The sequence below is a fragment of the Python bivittatus genome, unplaced genomic scaffold, assembly GCF_059951505.1.
Source record: "Python bivittatus isolate LINGU-HERP-01145 unplaced genomic scaffold, Pbiv_v1 ctg000440_np1212, whole genome shotgun sequence".
NCBI lineage: Eukaryota > Metazoa > Chordata > Lepidosauria > Squamata > Pythonidae > Python > Python bivittatus.
Window position 1 is genome coordinate 7505320 of NW_028277063.1, and position 11962 is coordinate 7517281.

The window sequence follows — 11962 nt, forward strand, 5'->3', positions numbered from 1 at the left end:
AAAGTACAGCAAAGAGCATCATGGATTAAAATCATCACTTTTTTCTCTTCATTAATTTTTCCCTGTTGTTCAGGTCAGGCCTTAAGACAATGACATAACATTTGGGGAGAAAGATGCAGCCCAACAAACCGGCACTAGAGGTCAAGATGGAGAATATCTCCACCGCCACCGTGTATTTCCCCTTGGTGCTCAGGTAGGTTGGAATGAAGGAGAGCCAAACACTGCAGAAGACCAACATGCTGAACGTGATGAACTTGGCTTCGTTGAAAGTGTCAGGTAATTTCCTGGCTAAGAAAGCAACTATGAAGCTAACAATGGCCAGGAAGCCCAAATAGCTTAGGACGCTGTAGAACATAGTCACAGAGCCTTGATTGCACTGCAGAATAATTTCTTCGACTAATGAATCCATGTCAGCATCTGGGAAGGGGGGAGAGGTTGTCAGCCATGTCAGGCAAATGCCTATTTGAATAAGAGAGCAGGAAATGACCATGGAGTTGGAGAGTCTCTTTCCCACAAACATTCTCATCTTGGATCCTGGCTTGGTGGCCAAGAAAGCCAGAACCACGGTGACCGTTTTTGCCAACACTGAGGAAACAGCCACTGCAAAGATGATGCCAAAAGTAGTTTGTTGCAGGAGACACACCACCTTCTCAGGATGACCAATGAACAGGAATGCAGAAAGGAAGCAGAGGAGGAGAGAGATGAGGAGAATGTAAGTGAGGTCTCGGTTGTTGGCGACAACAATGGGAGTGTTGTGGTTCTTCACAAATATTCCAAGCACCATCACTGAGGCCAAAGAAAAGAAAAGAGCAAAGAAGGCTAAACTGATTCCCAAAGGTTCCTCATAAGACAAAAAGGTGAGAGTCTTAGGGATACAGAAATCCTGGTTCTTGTTTGGATAACTGTCATCTTTACAGGGGTAACATTGATTACTGTCTGAAAAATATAATCAGTTCCTTGATCTTAGGAAGATTTCAATAATACACTTCAAATCTCAGTGCTATTTTATTACTATTCACAGAAATAAACTTCACTTATACTATCCTAAGATATTTTCAGGATTGATGCTGCAGTACTGAAAAAAAATGTAATTTTGCTGTGCATTGTGATAAGCTTGATAAAATCATCCAGACTTTTTTTAGATTTTGCTAATTCTTTTACTTTGTGTAGTACCTAAAGATTATGTAATGACCTTTCAAATTCAAGTAATCTTTCTAGATATAAAGCATAATGTTCAACAATCAATTGTCATAGTTGGTGAATATGTGAATTATGTCTGGTAATCTCAGTGAATGGCAGAATGTAAGGGTTTTGATTCTCCCCCACCTTTAATTCCATTGAACACTACATCATCAAGGGTTGGAGTTGGAAACATATTTTCTTTACAGTGGTTCCACTCCTTCCTTAGCAGGTATTCACAATCAATGTTGTTAGGGGGAGGAAAGGTCAAGCCCTTGGACACGCCACTTCAGTTGACCTAGGGTTTAGGTGAAACAGCTTAATATCTATATGAATCCCCTCGAGGAAGTAACCTGTTAGCACAGGATGAAGTATTATCAATACATTGATGATATTTAATTGTGTGTCTATGGCTAAACGGAGGCCATGATAGATGTCCTGAGCTTTATGTTGTTTGGTTTATGAGACAGAAAAACAGGCTTAAGTTTATCCCGACAAGATGAAGTGACTGTAGATTCAGAATCCTATCTATCTATCTGCCTAGATTTATATTTATATCATTTATGCCTCTCTTATTATTGGACTATTTTATAAAAAGCATCATCTCTCATCCCTATAGGTGGTATGTGTGTTCCTCAATCTTGGGTTCTCTGCTAGAAGCCTGGGAGTTTGAGGGCTCTGCACAGTATCTCAGCTGTTCCTAGCACTGCAGTCTTTTGGACAAGAGCTCTGATGTAATTCCTGGGATCTGTTGGAGCCACTCTTCCAGCTCAGGAGTCAAAGCCCCAGGTGTTCCTACCACTACTGGGACCACTTTAGTTTTTACTTTCCACATTCTCTCTAGTTCCTCCTTCAGATCTTGATACTTCTCCAGCCTCTCATACTCCTTATTCCTGATATTGCTATCACTTGGCATGGCTACATCTATCACCACCACTGTCTTCTGGTCCTTATCTCCTACCATGATGTCTGGTTGATTGGCCAGTACCTGCCTGTCCATCTGGATCTGAAAGTCCCATAGGAACTCAGCCCTGTTATTCTCCAAAACTTTCTGTGGAATCTCCCATCTGGACTTGGGAGGGTCTAGCCCATATGCTGTGCAGATGTCCCTGTACAGAATGCCACCTACTTGGTTGTGTGTATATGCTGCTTATTTTCATTTGATTCAAAAGGCATAGAAGTCATGGTATAAGAATAAAAATACATACTTATATACATACTTACTACAAAGTTGGAATTACCAAACAAAAGTATCTGATAAACAGAATTTTATTTCCATATTCCTTTAGATTGCCATGATTTTCTTTGATAAATCCAAGCAACACATTTCTTACCCTCCTTCTCTGAAATCTTCCCATCTGGGCATGGGATGCAGTCGTAGCAGCAAAAGGGTTCCCCTTCCTTCACTTTCTTGCTGGAACCAGGATGGCAACTCTCACTACATACTGAAACAGGCTGAGACTAATTTATGTATGAAAGAAAACAATGGCATTCATGAGTATAATGATCTTACATTTCTTCAGAAACTCTTTTTTCTAATGTGTGACTGGGCTTCACCGGATGTGCTCAGTTTATTAACATGTGTTGCTCTGTTTATTTATTTGAATAATGAAGACGATACTGAGGATATTGGAAAGCTGAGGAACATAGTCTATAAGCTTTTGTCCAAACAACAGTTTTTCTGTTTATTCTGCTGTAGATTACAATGACACATTTTCAAACTGGGATTTTCTGAATCAGAGAAGCTTTGCCAAATACAGAACATTATCATGTTGTGACAGATATGTTCCTCCTTGAGCCTTTCTAAAATCATGGATCCTTGATAAAGGAAAAGAAAGGAAAAAAACTAATTTACATGTTCCATATCAAGTCAATAATAACAACAACAATATCAGTAATAGTAACAAAAACAACAGCAATAGAACTACAATACTCAGTTCCCTCTGCTAGGCACCTATGGCAAGGAACTGCAATATGACCTCAAGGATGTAATATTTGGACAATCAATGAAAATTAGGAAATGATGAAATGGTATTATGAGTTAGATCCATTGATTCATGGTTTCCAAAAACATGTATGAAATTTTGAAAGCAAATGTTCGAGAATCAAGTATTATTGCACTACCTATGGACCAAAAGCCCTTCATATGAAGAAACAAGGTATCTACAAATATTGAACTTAATGCATTGATGTCATCATCATCATCATCATCATCATCATCATCATCATCTTCAGAACCAAAAGTTTGAAATTGAAAAATAAAAAAATATGCAGTAGAAAAGCAAGTCAACCTAAATAGCTATTTGAATGCACTCATGAACATTTTCAACATAATGAGACAGAACTACAAGTGTCTGAATATCCACAACAGCTTAGACAAAAAAAGTTTTGGAATACAATGAAATAAATTATAAGACAAAGATTACCTCCTTTGAAATCTATTCAAATAAAAGCTTTAAATGAAATTTGTTATGAAGGAAACATGATTACACAATCATTTTTTACAAAGCCTATCAAAGAGTCAGCTCATGTATAGCCTTCCAACAGTAATAACAAAACTGAACTATAAATGGGAACCATGCACAACTAAAACGTTTTTAAATAACGGAAAACGACACTGATTGCAAGCACTGAGGAATTTGGAGAAATAAAAAAATTGGCAGAGCAATTTTTCAGGGAAACTGTTTGTGTCCATTGCTTTTCAATACAGCTAGGCTTTTGAATAAAATACCATCAAACTATGAATTATAGAAGCAAAAGACAAAAAATTCACATTTGTTCTTCAAGGATGATTTGAAACTATAGGCAGAATCGTCTAGAGATAGTAATCACTTTCAGATGCAATTCAAATCTTTAAGGATAACATCAAAATTTAGATTGGACGTGTGTACAACACTGACAGTAAAAAACAGAAAAATTGAGTGCTCAGAACTGAACTACAGAATGGCGCTCAAATCAAAGCATTGACAATGAAAGAAAAGTACAAGTATTTGTGTAATTTAGAAGCAAATAATATTTTGCATGCACAAAAATCAGTGCCAAATATGTAAAACAAGTTGGAAAAGTTGTAAAATCAGATCTGAAAGCTGGTAATACAATCAAAGCCATTAATATTTGGACTGTAATGAACCATACAACAGATAATATGACTGTTTACATGTTGAACTGGGGGCTTTAAATCACAGGACCCCAAACCTATGATAATTCATCATACATTACACTCAAAACGTGGCATGGACAATTTCTATTTACTGAGCAAAATTGGTGGTCATGATTTGTTTCAAGTGAAGCAAATGGTGGAAAATAAAACCAGAGGCTGAAATAATAACAAAAAACAAGCAAAGAAAAAAAAAGCCAATAATGGTCTGCAAGGAAAACATTTTGAATGTGACAGAATCCGAGGTGGCATACAAAACTGAATAGTTAGAGCAGCTATTTAAAAAAAAATGAAAATATGGTACTGCATGATCAGTACCTGAAGGGAAAGTGAAAAGTAATAAAATTTGAGAATGGGTTCAGATTGGATACATCAAGAAGAAAAGAGAAGGATTAATGTTTGCAGCACAAGAACAAGCACTAACAACAATTTTTTTTTTTAAAGATAAATAAATGAAAAAATAAAAGAAGCAACAGCAAACTTAAATTAGTCAAAGAAAAAAAAAGAGGGGACTGTTTTGTCTCCCATTAAGCAGTGAAGCAATATTGCCAGAGAGATTATAAAGATCATGGGGAAAAATGATATACTGGAACTTATTTAAAGAATACAGATGTTGTCCCCATGTATTGGTATGACCAAAACATTGGAATAAATGGAATAAACCAACAATCCCTCTCCCCCACAACATTAGGAGCTGTAAGAGTAGAATTAAGAGCTGAAAATAAAATAAAACAATTATTCAACCTCACCACAATCAGCTTACATATCGTTGTACAGAGAGCACTGCAGAGAGAATGCATAATGCTTTAAGAATCTGGTGAAAAGGGATGGCAAATATCAAAACCCAAACATTTTCAGAAATGGTTGGATTCTGGATCCTACCTGGTTAAACCAACTGTGCCAGTTTATGGTACTGTCATTGATGGTGAGCATTTGGTCTGCAGGAACTCCAGGATCTACCTTCCCAACTTTCACTCTAACAAAGGACTGGTTTGAAGAAAAGACCCAGTTCATTACATCCAGACCCACAACTAACTCTCCATTGTAGTCAAGGGAAAGCTGGTAGCTGGCGCTATTATTAAATGAGAGACCTTTCAAAAAGTGATGCAGCTGGAATGAAAAGAAAAGGGACAGCTGAGAAAGAATGCAGTTGGGTCACTTGGAATGGATGAATGATGGTGGCTTGAATGAAAGATACAAATTTGGGTCATTACAGAAGATGGGAAGATGGAAAGGAAAGGCCAAGAGTTTATGATGGCTATTAACTATCAAGATTGGGCCTATATCTTGTTTGCATTAAAGTAATGCCCTCCCTGTAGGGGGATTGGGCTCTTTACCTGCCACGAAACCTGCTCCTGAAGCTTCAGTCCCACTCTCCCTGCACTTCCTGTGGGTCTACATTTAGATGAGAACATGGCATGTAAAGCATGGGCCACTGCATAGACAGAATTATAGATGCTGTAGCTGTGACCAGTCATGCTCATTTCAAAAAAACTTCCAGGAAGATTTTCCATTTTCTCTCTCCCAGTGCAGATATTGCCATCTACTTCATCCACATCTGACACATGAAATACACAACAGAAGGCCTGTTGCCAGAAATCTCTGATAAATCCATCTTCGTTTGTGCTGATAGGATTTCTCTTTTCAACAAATTGTTTGAATCCTGGTGGATTGTTAGCATGAATTGTGAAGGACAGAGCACCATTGATTATATCTGTATCCCAATCTCTTTGATGGACATTTGCAGTAAACTCTAATTGGGTTGTCAATATCCACACTTTACCTTTTGCCATATTTGTAAATTTGTCTTTGTTTGATAGATACGGTAACCATCTCAATAATACCATGGAATAAGATTCTCCATAGAAAACCACCACGTCAGTTTTAGCATCCATGATTTTATCATGAATTTTTGCGCCTTTCTGAAATATAGCAGACATTTCATTGAGCGAATGTATATAGGTAACTCTTTCTATGAAGTCAAAGCAGATGCCTTGTTGGGAAAAGAGTGGAATTATCATATTCAAAAATCTTTCTCCATTAGCATTATCCATGACAGCAACCCCAATCCAAGTCCATCTGAAGTGGAGAAGTAAAGATAGAATCCCTTCATACTGAAGTCTTTCACTTGGGCTCATCTGAAAGAAGAAAAGGCCTGGGATTTTATAATTCATTGCTGGAGGAGAGCCATAAATGAGCTAAAGAGAGAATGAGAACAGAGCCATGGTAACTATCACACTGAATTATTCTTTTCCAACATTCAAAATTCCTCACATGTTACATAAAAGATCTTACAAGAATACCACATCATATGATTCAACTGTATGATGTGGTAGCGTTGAGTAAAGCTAAGAATTTCTGCCTTGAGGTCTCTTCATTATGTTAGGACTTACTGAGTAATTTACTATATATTCTTTAAATTTTTTTTGTAACAATAAGCTATGTTGAAAGGAAAACATTCTTTCCTTTCCTTTCCTTTCCTTTCCTTTCCTTTCCTTTCCTTTCCTTTCCTTTCCTTTCCTTTCCTTTCCTTTCCTTTCCTTTCCTTTCCTTTCCTTTCCTTTCCTTTCCTTTCCTTTCCTTTCCTTTCCTTTCCTCTCCTCTCCTTCCCTTCCCTTCCCTTCCCTTCCCTTCCCTTCCCTTCCCTTCCTTTTTGTCTACTCTGTCTCTTAATATGAATTTATGACTTTAAATTTCATATTTTCCCCAGTTTTATTTCACTCTAAAATTCTTAGATTTATTCTTTCCACTGAGGGGACTCTTCTGAAATGACTATTCTGACAGTAGTCTTCCAATCATAAAAACAACAGAAACAATATTAATTATAAATGTTTTGTTACATCTTGTTTGACATAATTAAGTCAAGTACACTCTCTTGTGATACAATGTATAATGAGGCTTTAGTGAATGGAAAGAACCTTAATTATGTTCATGTGAGAAAAAAATCATATAAAAAAGTTCAGAAAGGGTGATGTCATTTGCTGATCAAATACTGCTAATGGAGCAGTAGTGGAGAATGTCAGAGAAGATTCTATTCACAGTAGCTTTTCTAGAGTTATCTTTATTTTTTCATTCAGAAACTGGATGAATAACCTTAGTTCTCCTTTTGGGCTTATGGGCAGTATCCACTGTGCCTACTTTAACAAACGGTACTCTTCATGACATCAACCATTTCAATATTCTCTGGTTTCTTTACAGTTTGCTTTCATAAACACACATTTTCTAGAGAATAAGAACCAAGCTGATATTAAAGATGCAATAAGACTTTTTGGTGTTTGGAAGCATCAAGTTAACACAACTGGAAACAATATGTAGGGTTTTTCATTTTACTATAATCTTATATATTCCTAGTATTATATGATGAAAATCCTGTTAATTAACATCTGACATATGCAGCTTTTTCTCTTTAATTAAAAAAATAATAAAAAATAAAAAAGGGAGGATCAAAATCAATTAGGGGGAGATTTTTGATATCAAACAACTCTGAGGTTGTTATAGTTTACCTGGGGAACTGTATTTTTTTTTCCCAAAACCCAATAGTTTACATTAATCCATTTTCAAATAGACTTACATAAAACAATATAAAATAAGAATAAATTACACAACAAAATAAATGGATAAAAATAACAACAACCTATAATTACAACTATATTCCAAGTTCACCTGACTTTGTAAGCATTTAAAAGGAAAAACTAGGCTTTCAAGGTTGACCAAGTGAGCTCAGAAAGAGTTGTAACTTGATTTTTGTTTGGTCTCTGCTCATCACTACAAGAACACATTGCCAAAATTTGAATTTTTTTAAAATAAATCATTACCCTGCGGAACCCTGGTTGAGAAACCCTGATCTATGGTATAACATTTCTCCAAAAGCGATGTAAGGAAGAACATGCCCATTATATATGAGTTAAAATGTCCTCAGAGTTCTTCCAGTGCCAACGCAAATAATCATTAGTCCATCCTTTATGAAACATGCTAGATGGTGTTTAGTAGACATGAAAAACAATATTTTGATGGATTAATGTCAACTTTAAATCACAGGACATAAATTCTTCAAAACACATCACCCTGGGCACAGAGAGAACTGCTCCTGTCTGTGCTCCTGCACTCTGAAGATGCCGGTCACAGGTGCTGGCGAAACGTTAGGAAACAAAACTTCAAGACCACGGCCACACAGCCTGGAAGACCCACACCAGCCATCGTATGCTGGCCGTGAAAGCCTTCGACAATACTTAGCATGGCAATGTTTATTATAAGTCAACTCTAAAGGTTTATTAGCATATATGAGGGAAGAAAAGTTTAACTTCTTATACCAAATTGTTGTGCTCCATTAATCTTTTTTTTCACATAAGCAGAAGCGTAAGAAATAATATGTCCCCTTATATAAGCTTTATATGAATCCCAAACTAGTAACTAAATAGTTCAATTCATATTAAGTTAACAAAATTGTGTTCTGTTTTTTAATATAATTCACAAAATTTTGTTGCAGCAAAGTATTCATATACAACCTTAGGTTTTCAAATAAAGCACCCTGAATGTTAAGTATTAATGTCACGGGAACGTGATCAGAAATAACTATAGAATTGTATATTAGAGTCTATAACACAATGAAGAAGAAGAAACCAAAGAATAATCTCTTCTAGAACATATTTTATGAGCATGTAAAAAAGAAAGAAGAAGTATATTCTGGGTCAGTGGGATGCTGATACTGCCATATACTATCTGCTAACTGAAATTATTTAATATAAGCTTGTGAAACCTTTTTTTATTATAATTTTGATTATATCTGATCTTTTTTGGCAAAATATTTCTATCCCTATTTAAGTCTAGAGCTAAATTTAAACCTCCACCAATTATGAAGTGATCATACGCAACATTAAATAATGTTGATGTACAATTGTGAAATTCCTCAGGAGTGTTTGCTGTAGGGCCATAAAAATTAACCATCCCAGTGTACACACTCATTTACCTTAAACCCAACATAATATAGTTACCTTTTAGATTAATAATCTGCTGACCCATGGTTACTGAAAAAGATTTCTTAGTTAATACCGTTACACCAGCTGTGTTGGTACTGATTTTTAACAAGTTGAAGGATATATAGAAAAGGCACTCATGTGCTTCATAAAAATCCCATTCTTTATCTTTGATTCATAAGAGAAATCTGGAAGATCCAAACAGCCGAAGAGGAAAATTTGAGTTCCTGTAGTCAGACATACCCTGAGGCCATATACTCTACCTGTGGAACTTTATATATATTCAAGATATTTGCAATGTCAATGGAGGTTTTGGCATCTAGTCCCCCAATCACTGCTATAAGATGATTCTGGATGCCACAGACGTAGCTGGGAACAAAGCTCTTCAGGTTGTAAAGCAGTAACATTGTGGCATGGTAGGTCTTCTGTGCACTGTAGTAGTTGTCATAGATCTGGAAGCCCAAGGTGACATTGGGCAAGATCTGAGGGTTTGCATTGATCTCCTTCACTGCAAATTCCAAGGCCAAGACATGCTGGTAATTCTTAGGCACGAAACTAGAATGAAAGAAATAATATATGGGATAAACTTTTTTTAAAGAATCACTGTAGTTTCCATCTTCCTGATCATTGCTACTTTTGCATTATTCTGCGCTATATTTTTTTTAGCAACTGGCTCAATTATCTAAGGAAACTGGGCAAATAAATATATATCTTTGAATATATTTTCCTACATGTATACTATGGAAAAGTTGTGAGCAAAGCAATAAGGAATAAATGAAGATCTAAAGTGTTAAGAGTAACACTGGATTATACAGAAAAAATTACAAAAGAACCTGATTTAATACTGAAGTCATGACCCCCCTCAAAAAAACAGTCTGAAAGAAAAGCAGAGCACATTGAAATACACTTAAAATAAATGAACAATTTTAAGATAATTGACATACTCTAAACAAGTCTGACACATTCTTTCATCACAATTTCTAGAAGAGCTTTTTATGAGTCTATTAACATCTCTAAGGTAATTAGATGCATTCTTGCCATTACTACTTTACAGTCAGTTATTGCTTTATTAAAACATAACATTTAAATAAAAGTCTTTACACAAGATCCTCAGGCAGTGGAGGTGTGGGCAATTTTGAGAAGTATTTGAAATCTTGCAGGAAATTAGCAGCAGTGGTTATGCCACCAGCTATGAAGTCTCCTGACTGATGGTACAGATGAGGTCCAGTATGAAGAGTAGGAACTTCACATTTCACATTATGATACATGTACAATGCAGGAGAAAACGCTGCAGCTAGAACGACTTCTAAAACCATCATACTCAGCACAAGCTCAGATCTTTCTTTAACATGAAGAATAATCATTTTGGGGGGAGCAATCAGATTAGAGTTCTGTCTTAAAAAACTGCTCCAAGACTTCATTTTTAGAGGAGCAATTTGGAGAAGAACTAAGCCTCTGGATCAATTACTGTAACTGGTCATGTTGTAGGATCCATGCCTGATTCTTTTTTTTTTTTTTCTGCCTTCCTAGCTTTAACTTCCTTCACAGTTTTTATTATTGATCTTGGCATTGGACACTGAATTCCATGGGAGATTTACCCAAGAGAAATAATAAATTACTGGGTTTGTATAATTAAAGATTAAGGTATTTATTAATTCAAATCCTTGTAGAATTGAAACTAAAAGAGTAAATATGTTTTTCTCATATTTGAATAAACTTTTCTCTGCCATATATTTAAAAAGTAGGAGAAACTTTTTTGGAATGACCACCAACAAAAATATGGGAATGGGAACTTGTAAGGAAGCAGTGGCAAGAATGCTGTGTGATCTTTTACTGTCCGTTAAAAGGGTGAAAAAGAAGAATCACGTAGCAGCTGGAGAAATCACACCGCTCTAACATCAATCAATCAAACTTTATTGTGCTCATCAACCAGCAAGGAAACTGGCACTCCATTATCCAAAATACCCAAGGTAAGTTGACAATATCAGGATAATTAGGAAAAGTACATATAGACAGAGAATTTAATTAAAGGCAACATTGCATCAAAATATGCTCTCGGGCTACACATATGCAGCAAGAAAAATAAATTAAGTTTAATAATCTGGATAATATAAACTTTGAAATGGCAATATAACATGCCAATACAATACAGGTATATATGCATAGAGTTGTATGTGTGTGTGTGTGTATGTGAGTGTGCATTTGTGTGTGTGTATGTGTGTGTGTACAGTATGTGTTCATACACACACACACATACAAATGTAAATATTTATAAACAGTACAATAAAATTATCCAAATGGGATTTAAGAAATGTAAACTTCCCTTACAGGACCCTGTCAGACCTAAGACAAATATAGTGTAAAATAGCTAACATGGCATGTACACACCAAAGCATCAAAGAAGTTAGAAAGTACCCAATGGATCATACTGCGCCTGAGTCCTTTCTTGCTATCCACACTCAGGCAGCTTCAGTTGCTGTTAAACATCCTTTGCCTGGTTTTAAGCCTGGCAACCTTGTATGTTATTTCAGGGTTGATATCAGAATCTAGAAATCTCTTATACTGTTGATTTCTGTATCCTATTTTGCTGGTCAAAAGTGGGGTAATTAGGGCATTTCAGGGTTCTGTAAAAAACTGGCAATCCAGAAGAACA

General features: G+C 35.9%; 1 protein-coding gene across 1 annotated transcript; it reads right to left on the bottom strand.

The window, feature by feature from the left end:
• Positions 1 to 34: 34 nt before the first annotated feature.
• On the bottom strand, positions 35 to 6510 carry LOC148215730 (vomeronasal type-2 receptor 26-like). The gene is made up of 4 exons (XM_088142426.1): positions 5674 to 6510; positions 5219 to 5446; positions 2514 to 2640; positions 35 to 936 (listed from the first exon to the last, which is right to left on the bottom strand). The coding sequence occupies exons 1-4, from the start codon at positions 6508 to 6510 to the stop codon at positions 35 to 37; spliced, it is 2094 nt and encodes a 697-aa protein (XP_087998552.1).
• Between the last annotated feature and the right edge of the window lie 5452 nt (positions 6511 to 11962).

Bases quoted from the DNA above. Each gene is read 5' to 3' on its own strand.
- LOC148215730 (XM_088142426.1), bottom strand. From the start codon at position 6,510: ATGAATTATAAAATCCCAGGCCTTTTCTTCTTTCAGATGAGCCCAAGT. The intron at 5,447-5,673 runs GTAAAGAGCCCA...TTTTCATTCCAG, and splicing joins AGGAGCAGGTTTCGTGGCAG to CTGCATCACTTTTTGAAAGG. The intron at 2,641-5,218 runs GTAGGATCCAGA...TACATAAATTAG, and splicing joins GGCACAGTTGGTTTAACCAG to TCTCAGCCTGTTTCAGTATG.